This window comes from Dioscorea cayenensis, chromosome 5 (assembly GCF_009730915.1).
Source record: "Dioscorea cayenensis subsp. rotundata cultivar TDr96_F1 chromosome 5, TDr96_F1_v2_PseudoChromosome.rev07_lg8_w22 25.fasta, whole genome shotgun sequence".
Classification (NCBI taxonomy): Eukaryota; Viridiplantae; Streptophyta; class Magnoliopsida; order Dioscoreales; family Dioscoreaceae; genus Dioscorea; species Dioscorea cayenensis.
The window spans coordinates 7,667,053-7,694,120 of NC_052475.1; the positions used below are offsets into that span (position 1 = coordinate 7,667,053).

The following is a 27,068-nucleotide window of genomic DNA, read 5'->3' on the forward strand; positions in this document are numbered from 1 at the left end:
TTAATTATAAAATAAATAAACTAATTAAATAATTTAAATTAATAAATTGGCCGGTCCGGTTCAACCTGTTCACCGGTTCACCGGGTTGAACCGGTTGAACCGGCCGCCCGTTCTTTACTATTTTATGTGAGTAATCGGACCGGTTTATCGGCGGCTCCCCTGCTCATCCCGGGCTCAACCTACGGTCCGGTCCGGTTTTTAAATCATTGGTATTTATAGGCATTCAGAGGTTGAATGGACGGCTAGGATTGATTCAATCCAATGGTCCAAAATACACTGGTAGGTGGAATAAGTAATGATCTGTCACCGCTACATGATGATCATGCTACGATCGCTAAAATAACATCTAGAAGATTGCTACAGTAATACCTACTGCTATAGAGTTATTGCTCATCCATTTATAATATTCATAACACATACAATGTTTTTCAATTTTAAAACAATATTTATTGATGTAGCTAACTGAAAATTTATGTTGGGATCACATCTACCTTACCAAATAAGTTAATTAATATATGTATTAAAACTGAAGCTGATAAATGTTTAAAGCTTTTGGAGTGTTCTTCGTAGGTGAATTATTCACATTCTCCAACCAAACATGCTCAACTTATCCCACCAACCCATTAGTATAAAGATCTATATATATATATATATATATATTAAATTTTTTAATAAAATAATATTTTAAAATATCTATTATTAAATAAAAAAATTTATTTTTTGAAATTTTATAATTTTAATTAATATTAATTGAGTTAGAATAAAAAAAACTTCACTTCAAATCAATTTTTAAAAAAGATTCTTCCAAACACATTTGAATACAATACAAACCTCAGCTTGATCTTGAAAAATTAGTCTACCAAGAAGGAGATGATGGGCAAACTAAGTGCTCAATAAAAATTCGTTCCCCCAAAAATATATATATATATATATAGCAAACTCCCATGTAAAGTTTTTTTTTTAAAGATAATTTTTCCCAAATTTTATCTTATAAGATATTTGAAAAGATCAATAAGGAAAACATGTTCTGCAATGCCTGACAATGAATCGAAAGCAAACAAGCCACATCTACAGTGACTTAACCCAGAAACGATGGCCCTCCCTCCCACGTGATTCCCACCTGCAGGACATAGACCTCCTGCAACGCACCCTCGCCCATCCAAATCTGATAAAAAATAGGCAGCCTTCATTCACACCTCTTCCAACCTGATCACAATAAATGGTTCTCAAATTACATCCCTGCAAATTATACAACTCCAATATACATTCATCATATACCAAAACAAAGAACACAGAATTTGGCATGAAAATTCACTACATTCAATCTACATCCCATGTATACTCTCCTGCTGAGAACTACTATCACTACTCCTACTGTTATTGTTGCTATTCCTCCTCAACATACTACCATTGCTGTTTATAATATCATTATTATTATGATTGTTATTGTTGCTATCATTTGTGTTACTAGTGCTACTAATGCTACTGAAGATGAAATTATCCGGAACGGGCCGGGCATTGTCTTCAAGATCGTCGGCCCGCCACGCGGAGGCGGCGATCAGGGGCCGGCTGTGCCAGCCAAGAGTCAGGCAGCCGTCCACTTCTTCCACGCAGTAGCCCTCGCCGGAGAAGAGAGTCAATAACATGCTAGCTTGTTTGAAGGCATTGGACCCAAGGTGAACGGGCTTGAAACCCGTTTGGCCCATTCGGGCTCGCCAACGCACAAGGAGTTCATGCCGCTCGGCGCGGTTTGGTCCCTCGCAGCACACAATATCCCTTATCTCACGCTGCAGGTAGACCTCGGCTACTGCTGTGGCTTGCTGTTGTTGGGCCGCTGATCCGTTGGCACGGCCCGCTTCGAGCGAGTCGAACATGGTTGAGTAGTAGAATAAAGCCTCTGTGAACCGGTCGAGAAAACCGGGTTTGTTATGGTCGGCTTCTTGCTCGACCACGGTTACGATCTTGGGCCGGAGACCATGGATCCACGAGAGAACTGAGTCGATTGGGGCCGGACCGGGTGAATCCGGATCGGTAAGTAAGCGGTGGAGCTGCATCACTGAGTTGACGGCAACGGCTTCTCCGGGTGCCACCTGGAGCATCCAGGGACGTACATCGTCGAGGCGGTTTGCGGCGACGCCACGGAACGCGAACCGGACTCGGACGGACCGGGCGAGCTCGGCGAGTCGAAGACCGATCTCGCGGAGCGAGTCGCGGCCGTCTGGGGATGGCGGGCCGATTCCTGTGAGTCTTAGGGATGGGGGGCCACCTGGTCGTAGGGCGAGGGCTTGGATTAAGGCCGGCCATTGGAGACCGTGCATCAAGCTGAAGTCGATGACATGGACGCGATCGTGACCGTCGAATGCTTCTAGAATAGCTTGATTAGCGGTGAAGTGTGCGAATTTGAGGTAAGGGCTGGCCTCGTAGAAATGGTGGTATAGTATCTCGTACTCCGCCGGCGAACCAGAGGCGGCGGGGGAGGAAACGGAATAGAGGCGGCGAGTGAGGGCGTCTACGAAGTAGCCGGCGACCTTGCCGATGCCAAAGCCGGTGTTGACGCGAGTAAGGAGGAGGCGCATCTCGTCGATGAGGCTACCGGAGAGGGCAGCGTCGCCACGTTGGATCGCCTCGGCGGAGGACATCAGGAGGTGGACGAGTCGGATCCCCGAGTCCTCCTCCTCCTCCATTCGAGCTGCCACCGCTCTCTGCGGCTGGGGATAGATCTGGTCCACCCAACCGTCGGGGGCTGGCGCTTGTCGCACAGGGCCGGGGTCGGCCGGGGTGAGTTCTGACAGCATGGAGTCGACCCAGGAGGCGAGGTCCGAGGGGTTGTAGTGCACGGCATCGGATGCAAGGTGATCATAGTCGACATGGCCGCCGCCGCTACTGTAGACCATCGCAGACTCCAGACGCTCCAACCGCTGCGCTACCTGGCAGAGATCGGAGGATCGAACACGGTATCCAGCTCCGGCGAGGAGGCCATCGATATCCGGGGCGGCGGTGCACTGTACCTCGCTTCGCACTCCTTCCCACCCCACTGCCGCCGATCCACACGGGTACGGACCCATCCAACACCTCAATCCAAACCCGAATCCGATAATACTCGAAAGAGAGAGAGAGAGAGAGAGAGAGAGAGAGAGAGGGGGGATCTCAACTCGCGTTTGAGTTGAGGTTGAGGAGCTTAATAAGGAAGGGGATCGACGAAGAGAGAGGGAAAGGTCGATACGAGAGGGAAAGGGACACGTGTCGGGTCACAGGAGCCGAGAAGCAATGACACGTCAGCTAGAGATGATAATTTAGGGGGTGACGCGTGAGCGATTAATTAAAAATTAGTATGAAAAAAATCGCTTTCGGGAATGGGCGTCTAAATCACGGCCGTCCAATCTAGACGTAGACCCAGTAGGACCCTTGTGTGATCGGACGGACGAGATAGGGGAGATGGGGATCACCGGGATGGCCGGGCGATGGTGACCGGGCTACGACCTTTTCTTAGACCCCACACGGTCGTTGCAGTGCTTGCACGGTGGCGCCAGCGCTCCGGTGAACCGTTCTCCGGTCCCATCACACTCCACAGAACCCGGATCCGATTTAGACCTGATGAAGATGCTTACCTAGTCTATCAGATAAGTATTTTTCAATCCATTACCTATTAATTAATTAATTATTTATTTATTTATTTATTCTAAATAATTTTGTTAATAGTCAGTCCTTCTGTGCATTCTATGATATACCTAATTGTTTATTTGAATTCCAATTGTTATAATTATAATTTTTTATTATCAAATTATTAATTCCTTTCAGTTAATTATTGAAGTTTTAGTTGTATAATTTAGAAAGAAATTCCATAGATGAAGGTTGCTTGCTTAATAGTGGGTGTCGTTGAAAGATCCCTGTCAGCATTCTCCAAGATAATCATATACTCAGGATTTAGATATATTTTCATTGTGATTTTCACCAGCTATTTTTAAACTAGAGAACGAGAATACTAATTAAGACAGTACTAAATAAATGTTGAGTTTGAGTTTGAGTTTGATCTCTTATTTATAATTCACATCCAATTGTGCCAATTGGATATTGAGTTCAAGAAACAACATGAATTCCTAAATCTTTATGGTTATAAATTAATTTACTGTAGTACATGTTTAAGTTATCAAGATCAATATCAATTTGTATATTACCTTACAAAAGGTGTCTGTCAGTCATATTACCTTGACCAAATTCTAAGGCATCTCAAGATTAGAATATGCTGCTGGCAGTGGAAAGCTGTGTACATGGGCATGCATCTCTAGGCCTCTTGTCCAATAATTAAGGATTAATTAATCCTATTGGTTTTAGGGAAAATAATATCTTATTAGTCTACATCTTTCTCTGGATTTGTTTAATTTCACTCACGTCATAGGCACTTTTTAATATTCATTCATGTTGATGTTGTTTATTAGACGGATGGTGAAGAGTGTTTAAAATATGAGCATGCATGAGTGAGAAGCAAACATATGTATATGGTTAAAGCAGATGTTGATTGATTAGTTATAAACTAATCCGGGATAAAATTATTAGTTTTTTTGGATCAAGAAAGATACTTCAAAGATTGCAGCTTTTAAACTGTGAGCTCATGGGCTGCCTTCTTTTCACTTAAATAATCATTTTTTGTACTTCAATTCACATGAATTTTTATCATACTTTCATAATGTTTTTTATCTGTTGCCTTTAATCAGTGTAGGTACAGCAGCAGTTTACAGTGATAATCTGTCATACTTAGTACTGACCATTACTATTTCAAACCTGCAGATAAATGCTGTTTACTCTTATCCCTCAATTTTAGTGGATTATTTTTCTGGCAATCACATAATATTAGCTGGTATTTCTGCTTTTAGTGTTTAGAATGAAGGAGATGTTAAATACAAAGCAAAATAAGAGAAGAAATACTGACATTGGTGGTGTTACTGAAATATAAAAATCACAGTGAAGGTAATAAAATATGGATTTTAACTCAGATCATGTCACGGGCTTGGTGTCCACGAACAGTGAGAGTACACAACGATCAGATTGAATAATAAACACAACTACCAGAATATGTCTTTCATATATATATATATGTGTGTGTGTGTGTGTGTGTGGTCCATAATATATTAGTTAGAGGATAGGGGACCAATGTCAGTGTCCCAAATATTATTGTTGGTCCTACCTCTGGGAGAACCCTAGGTTTGGGGTTTGGGTTGAGATGTTTGTAGAATCAGGGATTCAGAAAGGGAGGGAGGTCATGTGAAGTTTTTTCAGGAGGGTGAATTTAAATGTTGTGGGGTTTGGGGATCAAGGCCTCTTGGGACCAGCATGCAGTGTAGTGAGGTGGTGCTGTTTGGCTAGAAACAAGTGTGTGGCCAACCCTGTAGGTTTGGCTGACACTATCACGTTACATAGTGAGAGGATTTAGGGTATGCTTATCTTCACTGTGAGGGACCTCAACCAAGTGTCCTCCATCCTTTTGTTTTCAAGATTCCAAATGTTCTTCATGTATGCATATTAGGTGCTAGTGACCACCTACAGCTGTACTGCACCCATGCATTCTTCTCATTTCTATGTATATAACTCCTCTACTTCATCTTATCCATTAGTGGAATTGTTAATTGTTTTAGGCTCAACACTGATGCTTTCTTGATTATCAAAAGATCAGATATGTTAAGCACTTAATTAGATTAGTGTTTGGGAAGAACAGGAGCGAGTGGGAGAAGGGTGTGATGCTTTTTCTTTTTCTTTTTTTTTTCTGTTGGTCCCTTTGCAATCAGGGAAAAGGGTGGGGAACAGAGCAGATGTGATCTTTCAGATTCCCTGTTCTGTGGTACCCTGTCTTTTGGTCCCAGACTTGTTGCTTTCATTCCCTAGCTTTTAGCATGAGTTGATTATCTCTAGCTCTATAATTTGGCTCAATTATCTATAAATTAATTCTGAATTCATGCCTTTGTTGACAATTAACTTCTGAATTCAACTAATGATCTGTTAATCACCCAAAAAATCTCTCTGAGTGCAAAAGCAAAGTCATTCATGCTTATTTGTTTATTTATTTATTTATTTGTTTATTTGTATATAGACTGCACAAGCCAGTAATCTGTGTCTTCAATTGTTATCCATCTCTCTCATGACTTTTCACACCATTGCTGGCTTTGGATTCTCATGCCAGAACATACATGCATGCCCAGGATTTAATTACCTCACTTCCTCTTGCTTCTTGCAATATTTATTTAAGATAAATGTTCTTTCTTTTGTCTATTTCCCTGCATTTCAATATGGATTCAGTTAGTTATATAACCATTTAATATTTCTCCAAGTTAATTTGCTGTTCCATTCAAAGAGTGACTTCACTTGTAAGCTTGTTTTTATCCTTAATGATCAATCAGTATTCTCCAAGAGGAAGGTTCCTTTCAGCTGGTCTCAGTCAAGGGTTCTGGAAGGGATCATTCTCATTCTTGTGGGGGCAGTGCCACCTGATTTTGTAGAAACTCTTGTCCTTAACTTAACCATATGTTATCTATTTTTTTTATGTGCATAATAGTCTCTTACCAAACATAAAAACCAACTTAGGTAATGACAAGAATGAATGTACAGAAATCAAAATACATGCATGATAACACAAATAAATAATGATCATCTCTTCATCTCAGGATGAAGAGTGCCTCCACTTGGGAGTGGCCTTGATTGTATTCATGGGAGTTCTTCGACCGTCATGAAACCTATTCACCATTTCATCAGAGTTCTTGGAAAGGAAAGTACTCCAACCGAAGAATCCTCTCTTACTGCCCTTCCTATTTTTTTCTGTGATTCTATCTATCTGAGCCTGCAGAGACTGGCATTGCAACTGAAGTCTTGTAACATCATCTTTCAATCTGCGAACCTCTTGGTGTTGAGCCAGTAATTCACGTTTGGAGTGACAGCGGGTGGAGTTTGGACTACGGGTGAGGCTCATTGGTCCCGAGTAATCACTGGTGAGTCGAGCAATCTTGGAGTGGTCAGATAATAGGATTTGAATTACTGAACGGATAGGGAGACGTTCATTTTGTGCTGCATGATTGGAGGCTTCTGATGACAGTTTCTTGGTGTCCATCAACTTGGATAGTGTCTTTCTTTCTTGTTTGCTTATGCCTGGGTGTGTCTGTGCATGCATATATAGCAAGTCAACACAAGTTAATTAAAGTGTGTTTAATTTTTGGACTGATACTAATCAGTTGAAGCCAAAACAAATTTTCTTGCATTTGTGTTTAATTAACAATATAAATGTTGCTTTTTAAGTTTTTATGTGTTGATATGCTTGCCTAGTACCGTAACTATATATATATATATATATAACCAAAATATTCATTGAGAAATCAACCTGAGCTTATTATATATGTGCTCCCACTTTTGATGGGAATAAAAAGATATTTTTTTTATTTGACAAAGTGAGCAAGTAAAGTAAGAAAGACTTGTAAAAATAAAGAGTTATATTAATTTATCCGTGTTTTTACTTAATTGAGATTTGAATTTATATTCTTAGTAATGATACGAACATGGATCGATGCTAATAGACCAAGAAATCTTTAACAATGAGAATAACAGTTAAATTTTGATGATTTAAAGGTCTATGGCATTAGTCTTGAATTTAAATTTTGAGGCCTAACATGTTAGTTCTGAGCCCAGACAAGAAAATATTAACCCAATTTCCCAGGCTAGATTGGGTTGCCTTATCCTGAAGATCAGGAAATTTGTATGGTTTATCTGTTTATATATATATATATATATACATATTTAAAATTCATTATTATCATTATGAAAGTTAGCCATCAACCATTCAAATATCTACCAAACGGTCAACGTTATCCACCACTCTCCTTTTATAATTTTTCGTTATTTCAGTAAATACATTTAACAATAATTTAAAAAATATTAATATTTATCAATAATTAGCATAATTTAAAATTTTAACATCAAAATATTTATTATAAGTATGTTTAAATTGCATTTTTTTTTCATCTATCTATTTTACTTTAATTTTTACTTTTAAGTATTTTTTATTTTTTATTTTTGATAAAAAAATGATAAGAATATATAAAATCAGGTTGCACAGACAATCAGAAATTAAATGTCTAGTCATGTGTCTTCACTCTTCACTCTAAGAAAAGAGATTTAGACTCCAAATTTATGTCTACAACCGGAGACATATTACTAATACTACGTCTAAGATTTTAAACTAACACAATAAAATTTCCACATCAATATTTTTCATAATAGAGCTAATGCTAATACCATTAGGCCAAAGTCCACATTGTCAACTTTTAAACATTTAACACCCAATTAGAAATATATAATTATTTTATTAAATTTTTAATTCAAATATTTTAAATTTTTACATCACCATGCTATGTGGATAAACCAATTGATGATGCAGGTTGATATATTATATGCAAACTTTTTGAAAGTGTATAAACCAAAATGAATAAAAATAAATAAAATAAAGGACTATTTTGAATATTGTAAAAATACAAAGAAAATAATATTGAGATAAACTACAGAAATTAAAACTACTCATGGATTAAAATGTTGTTATATAAAAAAATTTATGCCAACAATTTCAAACTCTTTTTTTTTTTTTTGTTTATTACAAAAGAAAAATAAAAGATATCAAAAGTTTTCGGTCCAACAACATTGGCCTCTACATGAAAGATATATTTTAAGAATAGGTTAAAAATATGTTAGACACAATGTTGCTAAAAATCCTTCCTTGTGGATGCATAGACACAACATTGCTAAAAATAGATGGTCTGTATTGTCTTTGTACACATGCCCTCTAACTGTACATATGCTAGTCATATTTCATAAATAAATAAATAAATAAACCAAGGCCCTTTCTCTCTAATTAAATCTAACAAATGAACCAAACAAAATATTGACTCAAAATCATAACAATTACCAAAAATAAATAAATCATAAAAATAAATTGGAGAAGAAAGAGAAGAACAAGAAAAGGAGGCATAAAAAGAAAAAAAGAATCAAAAAACTGATGAACTTACTTTCATATACGTATCAATGGCCCTGTAAAGGCCATCATCCAACGTCCTTGCATGGCTTGGCACTGCCTTTGCCAGCTCCTCAAACTCCTCCACCTTCATCTCCGGCTCAAGCGCCACCTCCGCCAGGTAACTATCCACAAGCTTCACCACCTTCGCCGCAGCCCCACTCTTCCCCTGCACTTCCTCTAACCCCACAAACCTTTTCACCAACCTCAACACCAACCCAACATCCAACACCGTCCCACACGTGTGCCTGAACGCCGGTATCATCACCTCCTTCAACGTCACCCTCTCCAACTGCGCCGCCACACGTGCCTCCAGCTCCGCCATGCTCGCCGGACTCACTTCCACCATGCTTGCAACCCTCAAGAGCCTCATCAAGAATCCACATTGCACTGAATCCTTCTCAGATGGAAGGATCCCAATCAGTGTTTCAATCAAGAACCTCTTCTTCATCCACGCCGCCACTGAGTTGTCCGGCGAGCTCCCACTGCTAATTGACAGTGTTGTCATTTCCCGGCCGGAGAGCTCCGGCAGCCACTTTGACGCGTAGTGAGAGATCAGTGAGCCAAGGAGCTCAGAGTGCACGCCTTTGGCTTTGATTCCGGATAGTGTTTTGACGAAATTGTCGATGTCGAGCACGCATGCGTCGTCGAACCAGGACTCAGTGGTCGCCGGAGATGACCCTTTGAGGTCTCTGGCCAAGGTAGACGTGGTGGTGAGTGTGTTCATTGTAGTAGGATGTGGTTCTTCAGTATCAGAGTTTGTGTGGACTGTATATCGATTTTGTTTAAATACTCTTTTTTCTTTTCTAAATTAATTATAATGTTAATTATTATTTTTTTAAAAAAATAAATTGGGAGTTGAATGTATAAATTTGATGGAGAAATGGCAAGAATTTTGAGGAAGATGTTCTGAAGGAATTTTAAGGAATATATGAAGTTTAATTAAATGTTTTTGTTGCAACATTAATGGTCCCAATAAGGATAAAGAAAGTTTTAGGAATGTTGCACAAAAACACATTTTTCATTTAATTATATATGAACAAAGAAGCCAACTGTGGAAGTGGAACTGGTATCCCTCTTCATTCAATCTAATTAGCTAGAGTGGCAGCACATGCGCACAACCAGAGATCTAAAGGCTCAACCATGCAAAGGAATGTGAGAATTTTCACCAAGCAGATCACTACAAAGAAAACGTCTTTTTTCTTACAGAAAATATTCGTTTGGAAATTTCAATCAATTTTCAATGGATTTTCAACTGATTTTGACAGCATTTAATTTTTTTTTTTTTTCTTACGAATTTCCAATAATTTTTTTTCTTATAAAAGATGCATCGTAAAAGTTTCTGGAGGTTAAAAATTCACTCTCTCCAATTTTTTCAGATAAAATTATGGTTGATTTCTAAGAGATTATCCAACGGTGCTCCACATTTGCCATGAAACATTTAATTTGGCGCAGCGATGGCTCCAACCGGGCGTCATTCCCTACGCCAATTTTAAATTTTCTACTACGATAGGCAGTGATATGCATAGCAGTACTTTTGATGTTTTTATTTTATTTTTTATTTTTGTTTTTAATTTCGATTTTGATTTTCTTGTTTTTAATTTTTTTTTTTATTCTTGTTTTTAATTTCGATTTTAATTTTTTTGAAGAAGCCATTACAAAAAATTAAATTAAATAACAACCTTTTTTTACTAAATATGAGTAAGTCATGTAAAGGGTGTGCTAGAAGAAATATTCTATTTGAAGAAGCTATTTTCAAAGATTGTGTCAGAAAATCTAATTAGTACTATTATTATATAAAATTTTCAATTAATTATGTGAAACATTTTATAAAATTTTTAATATTTTATTGAAAATTTAACAATTTAATGTTATTTTAAGTATTTTTATATTTACTATTTAAATTTTATAGAATCATTAGTTATGGTTATTTTAATAGTTTAAAATCTATTAATATTATTTATAAAATTATTAATAAAATTTATTAACATAATAAATTATTTATTTTATAAAAATAGATGAAACTCTAATATTGATCACTTATAAATCAAAATACATTAATTGAATTAATATCTTTTTTTCTATATTGATTATTGAGAACAAATTGTATTTGAAAGTTGAAACAGTGGAGCCAGAAAATTTATTAAGTGAGGTCCAGGTATAAGCATAATATCATATAATAAAAAAAAATCATATATACATATATAATTATAGTTAATAAAAATGTAAATAATATAAATAATAAAATAAAACCGAAGAAATTTTATTAAAAATTTATATTTAAAAATTTATCTCAAATAATTGAAAAGTGACTGATTTAAGGGCTAAATCATATATATTTTTTAAAGTAGCTTGAAAGGTGAAGAAGAAAAAACATTACCTTTTTAAAAGTTTAATTTTTTAATTAAAAAAATCTAAGATTCTGATGGTGTTTTTCGTCAGATTGGATAAAATATTAAAAAATAACTAAAAAACTATTGAAAATGAAGAGAATAAAAAGTAGCTTTAGTTTCACATTTTCTAAAAGTTTTATAAAAAAACAAACATAGAGCTAAAAATATAGGTCTTAAAATACACAAGCTTTTAAATTTTTAATATTTATATAATAACTCACATGTTTTTTTATAAAAAGTTTTTTCAATATTGCATATTGACTCCAATTGTTTAATTTAATGGGGTTAATTTGATAATTTTCACATATTTATATATAATAAACATTTTTATAATTTTTATGGGTTATTTGACCCTACAATTCTATATGTAGCTCTGTCCCGCACTTGAAATGACCCACAAATAGAATACTCAAACGGAGCCAACAGAAAAGAGCAACACAAAATAAGATGAGTCCAAATAATCCATTCAAATCGAATTGAGTTGAATTAAAAAAAATCAGCAACTTGAAATTTAAAACTATCTTGAATATATATATTGGTAAACATTCTAAACATGCATGACCAAACCACCATATCTGTAAGTTACCTTATCCACCCACAGACTATGCGAGTAGTAAACTTGGCAAAGAAGGCCCATGCCTGCTTATCCACTAGTAACCATCCCTAATAAGCAATTAAGGGTATAAAGTTGATATACCCATAAATTTGTGGGTAAATGGTTGGGCAAAATTTTCTGCATGGGTACCCACGGATTTTAAAGATAAATTTTGATATATATGCTATATATTATATTTGTAAGGTAAAGCTTTACTCCATTTTAAATTTGTAATAAAATTAATTGTTGATTCACATCCCTCTAACAACTGCTTTTTTTTTAAAATATTACAAAAAAAAAATATTTACTAAATTACGCATGTTCGAGACTATTTACAAAAATACGCAAGTTGGGGGAAAAGAGGAAAACTTTCCTGTTTTCACATTTTTTTTATTTTTTTTATTTTAAAATATAGAAAACATGAGAGTTTCTCCCATTTTCTTGATTTTGTAATTTTTTTAATAAAAAAAATGAAAAAGCAAAAAAAGAGATGGTTTACTAACGGCTTTTCAGAGAAGAGAAACTAACGGCTTTATGAAAAAAGCAAAAAAACAAACCCTCAGCCATAATAAATGATATATATATATATATATATATATATATATATATATATAACTTCTTTACTAATGGCTTTCACCTCTAAGACTCTAACGACTTTATGAAAAAAAGCAAAAACCCTGTGACATAGCCACTTTACAAACACATTACTAAAAGATATACATATATCTGTTGAATTATTTTATTATTATTATTTCTTATATAATACCCACTTCCCATTTCATATTATCTCCCTCCATTCTCATTTTCTCCCATTTTAATCTTATTTCAAGTTCTAATTGTTCGGATGTTTAATACTTACATGTGAACGAGATTTCTGTTGATAATTTTAGATGGCGTTCTTAAGATGACAGAGTGATCACATTTCATCCATTTTGTTGGAAAAAATAATATTTTTGTATAATTAGATAACCTTAAAATTAATTATTTATTAATAATTATATTAAGACATTAGTTTCATATAATAATTTTTTTATGTCATAATTATTAATCATATTAATAATTATTTTATTAACGGCCGAAGCATGTTTAATTAGATAACCCACTATATTTTTAGGGTATTTTTTTTAATAATTGTGTTATGTCATAATTAATTATTGTATTAATAATTGCTTTTATTAACCTCGAAGCATGTTTACTTAGATATCCTAGTATATTATTTGGTTATTTTTCTTATTAATATTTGTATTAAGTTATTATTTTATATTAATAATTGTATTATATCATAATTATTAATCGTATTGATAATTATCTTATTAGCGCCCCAATCATGTTTAATTAGTTAGCCCACTATATTCTTAGGATAATTTTTTTATTATTAATAATCGTATTATGTCATTAGGTTTTATGAATAATTTTATTATGTCATATTTAATTATTATATTAATAATTGTTATATTAACCTTGAAGAATGTTTATGTAGATAACCTAGTATATTATTCGGTTATTTTTTATCAATAATTGTATTAAGTCATTATTTTATATTAATAATTGTATTATGGCATAATTATTAATCATATTAATAATTATCTTATTAGCACCCCAATCATATTTAATTAGATAACCCACTATATTTCTAGGTAATTTTGTTTATTATTAATAATTGTATTATGTCATTAGGTTTTATGAATAATTTTATTATGTCATAATTAATTATTTTATTAATAATTGTTATATTAATCTTGAAGCATGTTTATTTAGATAACCTAATATATTATTAGGTTATTTTTTTTATTAATAATTGTATTAAGTCATTATTTTAGATAACCTAGTATATTATTAGGTTAATTATTTTATTGTATTAATAATTGTTATATTATGGCCGAAGCATGTTTATTTAGATAACCTAGTATATTATTAGGTTAATTTTCTATTAAAAATTATATTAAGTCATTAGTTTATATTAATAATTGTATTATTTCATAATTATTAATCATATTAATAATTATATTATTAGGTTAGATAGATGATGTATTACATAAATAACACACCAATGTTTATGGTTTACTCTTCAATCATATTTAATTTTTCGATAGCATATGTAATTTATGATTTTTTCGTGTCTTATATTTTTTCAAGTCAACCTATTTTATTTTTCCATTTAATATAAAATTGATTAATTTATAACTTTTTACAACCTGATCGGGTTCTTAGGTATAGAAATGTGTCTATCGTAGAGCCTCCTCCAGAAATCATAGGCCTTTTAAGAGAAGTAGGGTTCTATCATGCGGCTCAAATTCTTAATTTCCGAATTGATGCCGCTCTTGTGAGCGCATTAGTAGAGAAATGGCGGACTGAAACACACACATTCCACCTTACATGTTGTGAGACAACAATCACGTTGGAAGATGTGGCTATTACTGTGCTTACCCATTAACGGCCACGAAGTCATCGAGCAGACTTCCGGCTTAGGAAGTGTTGTTTATGCAGAGTTGCTCGGAGTGGTCCCACCGATGGAGCAAAGGAAAAGGTCTAACGTGGCTTGAGGAAACATTTGGCATATTGTCATACGATGCAAGTCAACGACAGATAGAATACTATGCATGTGGCTATATCCTAAGGCTTATCGGTTGTGTCCTCATGTCAGATATATCTCAGAACAAGGTTCATCTGAAGTGGTTACCACTTGAGGGATTTCTGAAGCGAGGAAGATACAGTTGGGGTTCAGCATGTCTAACAACCCTGTACAGGTCTTTATGCCGTGCATCCAACAAGCATATGGAAAATATCAGTGGATCTATGATATTACTTCAATCATGGGCATGGTACAGGATTTCAAGTATATCTCCTCGAACCCGTGCTATCGTATCCTTTCCTCTGGCTCGTAGGTGAGAGCAAATTAAATTGATGATTCATTTTACACTCAATTATAATACATTGTAATTATAATTCATTCTCATTTTTTAAGTGGGCGCACATTGAAGTGGATGATGATAGCCGCAGAAACAAGCACAATGTGAAGGTATATAGCCAGTTACTAGATCAGTTAGAGATGTAACAGGTAATGTTGTAAAAAAAAATTTGATAAGTCATGCACATATTTTAGGTATTAATAATTGTTGATTATTTGGTAAACAATTGTAAACAGTTTATATGGCGGCCTTACGATTCGAACGAGATAATCGTACAAGTGCCACAGGACATTTTCACGGACAGACCTTTATAGACTGCGTTTACATCAATGATTTGCTTCGAAGTTGTTGAGTGGCACCAAACAGATCGAGTGACAAGATAATTTGGCTTCGCCCAAGGTGTTCCTCTCGATCCAGTTTGCATTGGACTGACCCATGATCATGTCTTCATGGCAGAATTGACACAGATTGGATATTGATGCACAAAAGATGGATTGGACACTGGAGAGATAGATCATCATGTTGCCTCAGCCTCCATGTTCCTGCCGGGAATAACGCAATGTCGGTGGAATATTATGACTGGTATACTACTAACACCATACCATTTTTATCGACATATCAGGATCATGTTGGATCCTCATACGAGAAGGAACACTCTTCCAGCGTCTCTCAAAGCATTTTTAACAATAGTTGTAGATGTGCCACCACCAAGTCTTCCTGTACGAAGACGGCGTAAGCATAGTTCTCGGGCCGAACACGACGAGTCACATATTCCTCGACAACCACATCACGAAGGGTATAAGTCATTTCACTTATCAGATGATATCAACGTTACTCAATCATCTCATCTCCATGGATTTCCTCCAGTTGAGCCCAGCAGATACTCTATTGATTTTGGGATGGACTTTATGTGGAATTTATTTGAGTATCAACCTCATTCACCTATGGGACGGGGACAATCTAGTCGTTCAACTTCATTTCGGTAATAAGACTGGGAATCACCTCCAAACCCTTCGTACTTTGTTGCGAACCTGAACACTCCAGCCTCAGCAATACACGATTTGAATGAATCATCTGATGACAACCCGCTAGTCGAGCAAGCACGAAGACCTAGGCCATGGGGACTGCCTGACAGAGATATCCATCCACCTCAATGTTTTACTGAGACGTGGCAGCATAGACGGTAGAGTAGACTCTTGTATTAGTTATTGTTTTCTTTATTGTGTGCACAAAACCATCTGTAGTATTTTTTTTTGCTTAGTGTTCTATGTTGTGTATTTTTTGAAATTTACTTTTTTTTTTTTTTTGCATTTGTTTTTTCTTTATATGCTTTAACAAAAGGCTTTAATGATAAGTCATTGCATGTTATAATTATATGGAAGGCTTACATCATTAAAACATTACAACAAAGAAGACATTTAGAGTACATTACGACCGACTACTTGAACCGGCAATGTTGGGACAATTTCTGCAACTATGTCCTTTGTTGCGACATAAACCACAACGTTTTCGCTGGACACCTTCCCTAATATCCATCTCGTTATGAATCCTTGTAGATTTTGGTCTTCCTTTCGTCGGTCTTCTCATCGTAATATCAGGACGTAGATGTGGACCATTGTAAGGGTTCCAATATCCCTCATTTGATACTTGCTCAAACTCTTTACGATATACATTAAAAATTGTCTGAAGCCTATACACGTTGTCAACATATTCCTCTTAATGTAGACGAATATGAGAGCATGCTGCAAGGACATGCCGACATGGAAAATGTAGCGTCTAAAAAGCACCACAGTCACACCAATGTGATCTTAGGTTGATGCGAAAACTGTTAGCTTGTTGCCCACATTGCGGGGATTACATCTCATCTACTATGAATGACTTCTCTTCACGGTCGAATTGACGAATGTAAATGCTAGATGCTATTTGTTGATTTTCTTGGATTACCTTCATTAGTGATTTTGAGAAGATAAGGCCTGATGCGATTTGAGCTTGCGCCTGTACACCTTTCCTCACAAACAACTCGGCAAGTCGGAAGTATGTTGATTTAACCATAGCTGTTATAGGAAGGTTTCTTGTTCTCTTAAGCACTGAATTAACACATTCTGCGAGGTTGGTTGTCATGTGACCATACCTTCTACCTTCTTTATAGAACGCTTGAGCCCACTTCTCCTGCGGTATGTTATCCAACCATCTCGTCGCCTCTGCATCGTTGTCCCGCAGTGAACCATACCAGTAGTTAAAATCTTGAATGGTTTTCGAATAATCTGCAACAATGAACTTAAAAAGTTAAGATAACATCAATAATTAACAACAATGTAAGAGTTAGATTAGAAAAAAAAAATAATCTTGTAACTTGCCAATATTGACAACTATCCGTTACATTTCTTTGTTTCTGAAACGACGCATGAAATTGGCCGAGATATGTTTGATGCAGTAAACATGGTATGCATGAGGAGCACTCATTGGATATGAAAAATTGATTTGATAGATTCATGGCGATCGGATAGGAAGCATATTCCTTGTTGTAGTGTTATACTGGAACGTAAGTTGCGTAAGAAGATAGTCCATACACCCAACGTCTCTCCTTCCATGATGGCAAAACCAATCGGCATGATATTTTTATTGCCGTCTTGTGCGATTGCCAACAACAAAGTGCCTTTGTATTTGCCATAAATATGGGTGCCATCTATCTGGACGACCGGTTTGCAATATTTGAAAGTCTCCACGCATGCGGGGAAGCTCCAGAAAACTCTATGAAAGATTCGAGTATCACGTACCAGATAAGGTCCATCGTATGTCGGCTGGGTCTTAAGATCAACTATTGTCCCAAGAACAAACTGTTGCAACGCTGATAGCCATCTTGGTAATTCATTGTAGGACTTCTCCCAATTGCCAAATACTACTTTAACCGCTTTTTGCTTAGCTGTCCATACTTTCCTATATGTCGGTGTGTATCCGTATTGATTCTTGATCTCCACTATTAAAACCGATACATTGATGCTTGGCTGCTGTTGGACTAGTGCTTGTATTTGGCGACAAATCATGTTTGAATCCAACTTCGAATGATCCTACTAGATCATTGCTGATGAACACGTGTGAGGCCTAGTGTACTTTGTAATTTCCCAAAGCTGTCTCCGCTTGCTGAAGGATGAGCGAACCCTCGAATTGCACCCATCGCCATATGACTTACATTTATCGGAGTATCGAGTCGGATCGGACTCGATAACTTTGTATTCGACAGATTTAAGTAAGAAGTAATGCTTAATTGCGATCACAGTATCATCTTTGCTTTGAAACCTCATGCCTACATGCAGATCTCCATTTGTCGTTACTCCGCTTAATGTGTCGGCATACAATAAAGGGTACTCCGAAAATTCTTGTGCCGACATTGCTTCTAAATCAAGGGTCCACATATGTGCTGGAGGCTCCATTGGTGCCATCGTAAAATTATAGCCGGGCATTGGAACATCTTCGAGATTGCATTCTTCTAACTGAATGTCATCAACACTTGCTTCAGTGTCTTCCCCAAAGTTGACACCATCATCGTCCTCATCATCTCCACTGGATCGCCCATACTGACCGAATTCGGTTTCATGAGTATCATGAAAAGAACTTGTCCCGCCTTGTAGATGTTGTGAATTAGTAAAATAAATATTAGGTGGTGGATCATCTTGTGCCCTCTACTCCGTAGAGAGCCGTTCAGGTTCATTAACTTGGTATGGTGATGAAATCCTCTCTCGTCTCATGTTGCGTTAAACTTCGTCATCTGGGGCAGTTTGTTATTGGGAAGGTGCACCCTTGCAAGTTGCAGCACCGAACTCCACGTATAATTCAATAATGCCAATATCTGGATTTCTTTTGTGGCAGTTGAACATCATCCGAACATCTCGGTCATACGCAATTTGAATGACCGATAGCAAATCTTAATGGATCCTGAAGAAAGTGGGAAGCCGGTATTTGATACATGAAACTCTTTGGTTGTCAGCAGTCTCAATGCTTTCTTCAATGGATCTCTTTAAATTTTCGTAAGAGATGTCTTCGACATAAAAATATGATTGATCCTCCGAAGAAAATATAATTGTGTCTTCACTGGCAGTGATTGAACCATTGCAGTAAACTAAAACAAGTGAAGTCTCTGCCATTGTTGAAGACAATAAGAAGAAGTATGTGTGAGTGAGCTGAAAGAGAGTAAATAGTGTGCAAGAGTGAAAATAGGCTACTAATGTTGTTTTATATAAATAGCTTGAATTTTGAAAATTTCATTTATGAACATAGCAGGTTTGACCGTCCTAATTACTGATTGGTGCAAGTTTAACCAACCTACTTTGTGCTTTGTACTGATTGGTGCAGGTTTGACTGTCCTACTTTGTGCTAATCACTGAGTGGTGTAGGTTTGACCGGCATACTTTGTGCTGACTGGTGCAGGTTTGACCGGCGTACTTTGTGCTAATCACTGATCGTATAGCTTTAACCGATCTACTTTGTACTAATTACTGACCGGTGCAGGTTTGACCGTCCTACTTTGTCCTAATTAATTACCGATGCAAGTTTGACTTGTCCTAATTACTGACTGGTGGAGGTTTGATTGACCTACTTTATACTAATTACTGACCGGTGTAGGTTTGACCGACCTACCTTGTGCTAAGTACTGACCAGTGTAGGTTTGACCATCTTACTTTGTGTTAATTACTGACCGGTGCAGGTTTGACCGACATACTTTGTACTAATTACTAACAGGAGCAAGTTTGATTATCCTACTTTGTGCTAATTATTGATCGGTGCAGGTTTGACCAACTTACTTTGAACTAATTACTGACCGATGCAGGTTTGACCGACGTACTTTGTGCTAATTAGTGACCGGTGTAGGTTTAACCGTCCTTCTTTGTCCTAATAATTACTGATGCAAGTTTGACTTGTCCTAACTACTGACTGGTAGAGGTTTGACTGACCTACTTTGTACTAATTACTAACCGATGTAGTTTTGACCAACCTACTTTGTGCTAAGTACTGACCGATGCAGGTTTGACCGTCTTACTTTGTGTTAATTACTGACCGATGCAGGTTTGACCGACATACTTTGTAGTAATTACTGACAGGAACAAGTTTGACTGTCCTACTTTGTGCTAATTACTGATCGGTGCAGGTTTGACCAACTTACTTTGAAATAATTACTGACTGGTACAGGTTTGACCTACGTATTTTGTGCTAATAACTAACTGTTGTAGGTTTGACCGACCTACTTTGTGCTAAGTACTGACCGGTGCACTTTTCATCGTCCTATTTTGTGGTAATTATTAACCGGTACAGATTTGACTGACCTACTTTGTGTTAATTACTAACGGAGTAGGTTTGGTCGTCCTACTTTGTATTAAGTACTTACCGTTGTAGATTTAACCATCTTATTTTGTACTAATTAATTACTTGTGCAACTTTGACCGTTTTATTTCTAATATTTTTCGAGATTCGTAGTTTTTTTTAAATAGAACGTTAATATATATATATCAACAATTATTTTTTAGTTAAAAAATTAATTATATAAAAAGAATATTTTTAAAACTTAATGGTGCAACCGTTGAGTTTTTTTAAAATTAAAAAAAATGAGAAACCGGGAGTTAATCTCCTGTTTTCATTTTTTTTATTAAAAAAATTACAAAATTAAGAAAACTGGAGAATTTCTCTAGTTTTTAAAATTTTTTAATTAAAAAAAAATGAAAACGGGAGAAACTTTCCCGTTTTCTATATTTTAAAATAAAAAAATAAAAAAAAGTGAAAATGGGGAAAGTTTTCCCCTTTTTTCCCAATGTGCTTATTTTTGTAAATAATCCCAAACATGCGTAATTTAGTAAATATTTTTTTTTAATATTAAAAAAAAAACCTCTAACAACATATAATTTTTAAAAATAAAATTTATATTAGGTAATAATTCACGCTTTTACGCGCTTACACATGTAATAAGGATTGTATAAAGATTTATATGTTTACATATATATTAATAATAACTAAATTGCAAATTAATTTTTTATACAAAAATAATAATTTTGGAATAAGCCCATAAAATAAAACACCAAGGAGCCCATAACCTTAACATGGATGATACCCACCAACTTACCAATAGTGGGTACTAGTAAGAAGTTTATATACCTTGTAAAAATACGGATAAATCCTATCTGCACTTACCAACCCCTCCGATATAGTGATCCTCAGGTCAACTTAAACCCATGCTCATTTAAAACCAACGAGTTAATGACTTTATTTTGATCATCAAACATCAATACACCATTCATCATAAAAGCAATATAATTTTAACAAATTTTAGCAAACAATTGTGATTTTTTCAATAAGAAAAATGAAAATAGGAAATTCAGAACTAGAGATTAGATCATAACGCACAAGAGACTCATGATTCATCCACTCATATAAGTCATACTTATATAAGTACAATAATATAATTCCTTTCTGGGTTTTCCATATTTGCTTCTTTTTCAACTTTTTTTTTTCTATTTTAATTACATAGTCACCATTGCTGTTTGCTACTTATATTATAATATTAATATTTATTATTATAATATAATAAAAAAAAATAAAATGTTTTGCTTAGCCTCTCAAAATACCTGTAAAATGAGATAACCATCCATTTTATCCTCAATTTGACAGATAAATGAGACTTGTCTATACTCATCTATATTTGGAGGGTAACAAACATGTGTTAAGAAATGAGGAAATGTATAACAAATATACGAACAATGTTCAGTAAAAAAAAAACATTGAAAAAAAAAACTTACGAGTAGCTCAAGTTTATATTAATAAGTTAAAAAAAATGTTTTTTATAATACGATAATTCCTTTTAGTATTTAGACCTAGATGATTTTTCAATATGGCATTACATTAATACATTTAATTTTATGATTATTTTGGAATGTTATTTTTGTGTTTGTGGTGATTTTTACTATGAACTTGAGTTTGAATTATTAGGCTTGAATGCATATTTTGGATATAAAGTCTGAATGTAAATTTTGAGCTATAAAGATTTTGGTTGTGAATTTTGAATTGAGGAATTAATAATTCATTGGAAATTGTCGAAGGAATTCTTCATTAGTAGCCGACTACCAACAAAAAAATTTCTACGGTTGGTAATGCATTTCCTATGGAATTATGTTTAGAACTTCTAATAGAATTTTCATTTAATAACTTCTTTCAATGTAATTCGCCTTTAATATTGTATTTCCAACTAATATTCAGTTACAGATGTCATTGAAAACTTCCGATAAAATATTGTCTACAAATTCTGTCAACAATTTCTGGATAGAGTTTTTATTTTTTTGGAAGAAGAGCGGGGCGAACCCACTAGAGACCCAAGGGATATGCACAAGCCTCGGTGGAATAAATGGGGATGGAGTCACGCTCACGTGGGCGCTGGAACCACTCGTACACAACTACTATTCACAACTCCCAGAAATGTGCCCTCAGCCAAGAATCGAATTTTCACCACTCGGTGAAAACTCTATGGGCGACCCGTATACCAAAGCTCTATCTAGAAAGATTGAGTTTGGTTGAAAGTGCATCACCTTTAGAAAACATAGTCTAAAATTTCCAACAAAATTCTATTGAAATGCATTGTTAATGGAAAATTCTACTGGAATTTTAATCAACAAAATTGATACTATTAACCTACAATTTTATAGCCTTTTTCTAATGAAAAATACATCTCTGACAAAATTTTTATTTTTTTCAACGAAAGATACCATCATAAAAAGTCTTTTCTTAAGTAAATTTTATGAAAACAAGTTTTTAATTTTCTTAATGAATTAAGAAAAAAAAAATCTCTTCTTTTTCCATTTATTTTTCTGTGTCATTTCAAAGTTCAATTCTGCAATCTTCAGAAACAAAAATTACAGGCAGTAAAGGGCATTACTCAAATAGATTACATCCAAGACCAAGAGTAGAAAATAATGTTCAATTTAAGAACCAACATGCGTGAATTACAACAGTAACAACAACAACAACTACAACAAATGGTAGATTTAAATAACAAATTCTAATAATTTCAAGAAAAGTGTGCAGTAAAATAAACTCGCTTATTATCTGCCAAAAGAAGAGGTGAAATGTTCACCCAATAACATGCAACAAGTCATGTTATTTATGCCAATGCATTTTGCATAGAATCATTTCCGGCTCGGCCGTTTAGGAAAGTGAGACTACCGAATTCATTGAATTTGAGAGGTGGAGCTTCCTGATGAACTCTCTGATCCAATAGTTGTTTCCTGCTTCAAAGCAGAGCCATTGGCAGAGACATCACTTGCTGTAGGTGCAACAGTAGAACCATTCTCAGTTGCATTCACTTCTTTCGACATTTCAAAAATCTGTCTCATCGATCTTTTCTTTCATCCTCTTTTCCTTCTCAAGCTGCTCCTTCACCAAGGGAGAGAACTGGGAATCCAAGGACCTCGCAGCTCCCAGCCATGCAAGAACAATAATCAGCAGAATTCCTCCAAGGTAAGGTGTTGAGTTTGCAAGCGATCCAAACGTTAAAATCATGAACTGTTGGATCAGTGCACCTCCTGATTTGCCCAATGGGTTGCAGACAACATCAATGGCCGCCTTTCCTTTAACCTACATGAAACCAAAGCACATCATAAGCAGGAACGAGAATGCTGGTCAAAGAGTTTTAACAACACGAATTTGATATCACTGTTCAAATAGCATTCTCGATGATCTTATAGTACTGGTCTGTAAAGATGCCTTCTACTCTCAAAAATCTAAGTCATCATTATTGGACTTTAATCTGTTATCACAACTAACGTAGAGAAATTCGTATTATATACACTAATGACCATACTGTAGTTCTCATATATCAGTATACGATGCCAAGAAATCCACCAATACCATGTAGCTATGGAAACATGGTAATTGAAAAACTGCATTAATGTTTGACAGCAATTAAGTTATGACTCAAAAAAAATGCTGTAGCATGTGTTACGTGTGTAAACACTGAATATGCACCAGATAAACACAAATTATGAGAATGCTACATCTACCTGATATTCCAAACACTAAACATTTAGTGTATATGTACCTTCATGTCTTCCTCGAGAGGAATGTAAGCCATTTCTTTGCAAGGATCGAACAAGCTGTATTTTGCACTCTTGCTGAAAATGTTCTGTAATGCACCCACATATACAGCTGCAAGTAGAGGGGTCATGCCCAAACTTGCAAGTGCTGGAGTCAATGGCTCCCCAAACAAAATCAATGAGAAAAAGCCGACTCCTGTGAGGAGCAAGACGGTGGGTGTGATCATTGCCGCAACTCCCCATCCAAATTTTCTGAGTATTAATCGTCCAAGCAGCATCATAATGAAAGTTGCAATGCCCGTTGCAGTGGAGAAGTCACCCATGAAAGATGAGTATTCATTGGGACTCGGAAACTAGTACATATATACATATGTTACGCAGAGTTTCAAAAGAAAGTCAACTCATGGTTAACACCAAAGATTAGAATTTTATCAGACAAGTTACCTGGGCCTTGAGCTTTGATTTCCATGTAACTTCGACAAGATTTATGCTAATACCATATGCCACAACTAGAGTTGCAAGATCCCTTACATATCTAGATGAAAACAAAACTTTCAAGCTTTCTTTCATACCAAGCTTGGGCTTTTCCTGAAAATATATTGTCATAAGATACTCAACAAAGCGAAAGTTAAGGGTCGAGTGAAAGCAAGCTCAACAATCTACCTTCTTTTTACGTTCTGTTCTTGGCAATGATGGATCATTTAAAACAAATTTATTCACTCCCCAATAGATACCAGCGATTACAAGACCAAGAAGCACCACAATGCTCATCATTCCTTTAAGAGATATAGCCCAACCATCAACACCTGGCCCCAAATTCTTCCTCAGATTTGAGAAGTATTTTACCGTTCGTCCCTGAGAAGATTAGGGCAATATTTGCTCCGAGGCCAAACAGTGGGTAGAATTCTTTTGCCTCCTCAATGGTAGTAATCTTTGAATCAAGATAAACAGTATTAGCTCAAAGACAACATTTACAGATAAATCATAATATTTGAAATGTTTCAGAGAGGAAATGATATAAATGTAATATTCTCGAGATAAATTTAAGTAAAAAAGAAGTATAGCAATACATAGCATAACTATCATAGACTTCAAATTGAATCATGTCATTCTCTGATTTTTTTCAGCAGCAATAGTGTCAAATAAAAACAAGTGCCATTGATTCATCAACTACCATCAGTTTTTCTAAGAATAATGCATTTAGATATTTTACAATAACAAGTAGAAAGTAAATAAAAACAAAATTACAGACTAGGATGTGGCCTTAGGAATACAGTCAGCATTTTAAATATGAAACAATGCCTGTGATCTTCCATGGAGGTAAAGATGTTTAATATGTGACCGATACATGTAACCAATATAGCGATGATTCAGGAAAATCCAAATATAAGAAGATAAATTATAATAAAAAAACATGAAAAAACATGCAGTCAAAACCGATATTCCAGCCAAGAAGAGCCATATAGCAATCTCAGAATGACGGCCTACTTTAATAAACATGTCATAACTGACACACCAAGACTTAAATTGGTAATTACCAATTAGTAGCAAAAGGCAAACAGAAAAAAACAAATAAACATAGATTCTGCACAAGCTAAAGAAACAGAGACTGGCAATATAACATCAAACACCTTCAAACAAATCTCATTAACATAAGCATGAGATTAGAAAGAGATAAAAGAAAATAGTAATCGGAACTACTTCATATGGTAGAACAAACAGAATTCTTCAGACAAAAAAAAAAAATCACCAACAAAGACAACAAAGAACATGATAATCAGAACAAAGTTTTAACATGCAATAAATAATGCTAACACTACAACAATTAATAAAAACAAGTAAACAAAATGAAACACAATAAACAGTAGCATAGCTCACCTGATTAGCAAATCCCCAGAACAGAACAGAGATCACAACACTTCCCCAGAGCTCAGCCATGACATAGAACAAGCAGAAACTCCATATCCTAAGAATCGCAACTGGCCCGAGAAAGCTAGGTCCCAGTGCAGCCAGAAGCTTATCCGCAAGTGCAGTGGGATGAATAACGTTGCTCAAAGGATACAAAACAAAGGCAAAAGCCCCAAAGAAAGCAATGAAAGGGAATATCACAGTATAGAAAAGAGCCTCCTTTGAGAGCACATTAGAGAGCTTAGTATATAAAAGCATGAAACCCACAGCCATAGGCAAGTTCACCCAAGTCTTCAAGAAAGGAATAATCTCCGCACTACTCCCCTTGGCCGTCACAACAAGCACATCCTTAGTATCTCTAAGAATCGTATAATTGAAAAGAATGCAAAAGAACATAATCCCAAGAGGAATAATCTTCTTGAGAGTCTGAACCTCAACGCCAAAGAACTTGGCTTTCTCTTTTTCTTCAATAAATCCAGCACCATCGGCAGGAATGGCAGCTCCGGCGCGGCAAGACGGGGGCTTTTCCTCTTTCCTCCAAAGCCCATGGCCCAAACCTTTCCCAACATTGGAAAGGAGCAAACTTCTTGATTCCCAACAGGGATTGGAGCCAGAAAGAAGCAGACTCTGTGGTTTCCCACTTAAAGCTCTGGCCTTTAGCAATGGAAACCCAGAAAGATTACTGCTTTTGCAAGGGAAACGAAGCCTGAGGGGCTGGAGTGGATAGGAAACTCTGATTTGAGGGTTGGAGGGGAGGGTGATGAGGCCCTTCGAATGGATAACCGCTTCCATATCTCCAGAGAGGGTCAGAGAAATATCTCAGGGAGGGAGGAGGAGAGAGAGAAGAAAAGAGAAGCAATGAGAGCGCCCACCCAATCCAATGGGTCATAAGAACAGCTTTATATATATATATATATATATATATCTGCAATTGCAAATAAAGAAAGCCATTAATCATGAAAAAATAAATATTCAAATTAACAGTTAACTGTAAATATTGATTGTATATATATATATATATATATATATATATATATGCAAATAAAGAAAGTCATTAACCAAAAAAATTAAATCCTAATCAAATACCAAAGGAGAACACTGAATGGGAAAGTCACAAAGGTATCTGCGAGTCAAAATAGATTCAAGTTTCAAAGT

At 35.5% G+C, this 27,068-nt stretch overlaps 3 protein-coding genes across 3 annotated transcripts; all 3 read right to left on the minus strand.

Moving 5' to 3' along the window:
- Positions 1-1,207: 1,207 nt before the first annotated feature.
- Positions 1,208-3,192, minus strand: LOC120261888 (DELLA protein DWARF8-like). Its single transcript, XM_039269896.1, has one exon. It carries the CDS (start codon positions 3,063-3,065, stop codon positions 1,326-1,328), a length of 1,740 nt encoding a protein of 579 aa, XP_039125830.1. The 5' UTR covers positions 3,066-3,192; the 3' UTR covers positions 1,208-1,325.
- A 3,449-nt stretch (positions 3,193-6,641) lies between these two features.
- LOC120260600 (root phototropism protein 3-like) lies at positions 6,642-9,802 on the minus strand. Its single transcript, XM_039268109.1, has 2 exons — positions 9,036-9,802; positions 6,642-7,141 (listed from the first exon to the last, which is right to left on the minus strand). Exons 1-2 carry the CDS (start codon positions 9,765-9,767, stop codon positions 6,650-6,652), a joined length of 1,224 nt encoding a protein of 407 aa, XP_039124043.1. The 5' UTR covers positions 9,768-9,802; the 3' UTR covers positions 6,642-6,649.
- Positions 9,803-22,873: 13,071 nt separating this feature from the next.
- Positions 22,874-26,789, minus strand: LOC120261588 (plastidic ATP/ADP-transporter-like). Its single transcript, XM_039269529.1, is given in 7 exon segments — positions 22,874-23,315; positions 23,317-23,547; positions 24,011-24,358; positions 24,450-24,593; positions 24,669-24,860; positions 24,862-24,936; positions 25,884-26,789. Coding segments are annotated over 7 exon segments (1,986 nt in total). The 5' UTR covers positions 26,706-26,789; the 3' UTR covers positions 22,874-23,141.
- Between the last annotated feature and the right edge of the window lie 279 nt (positions 26,790-27,068).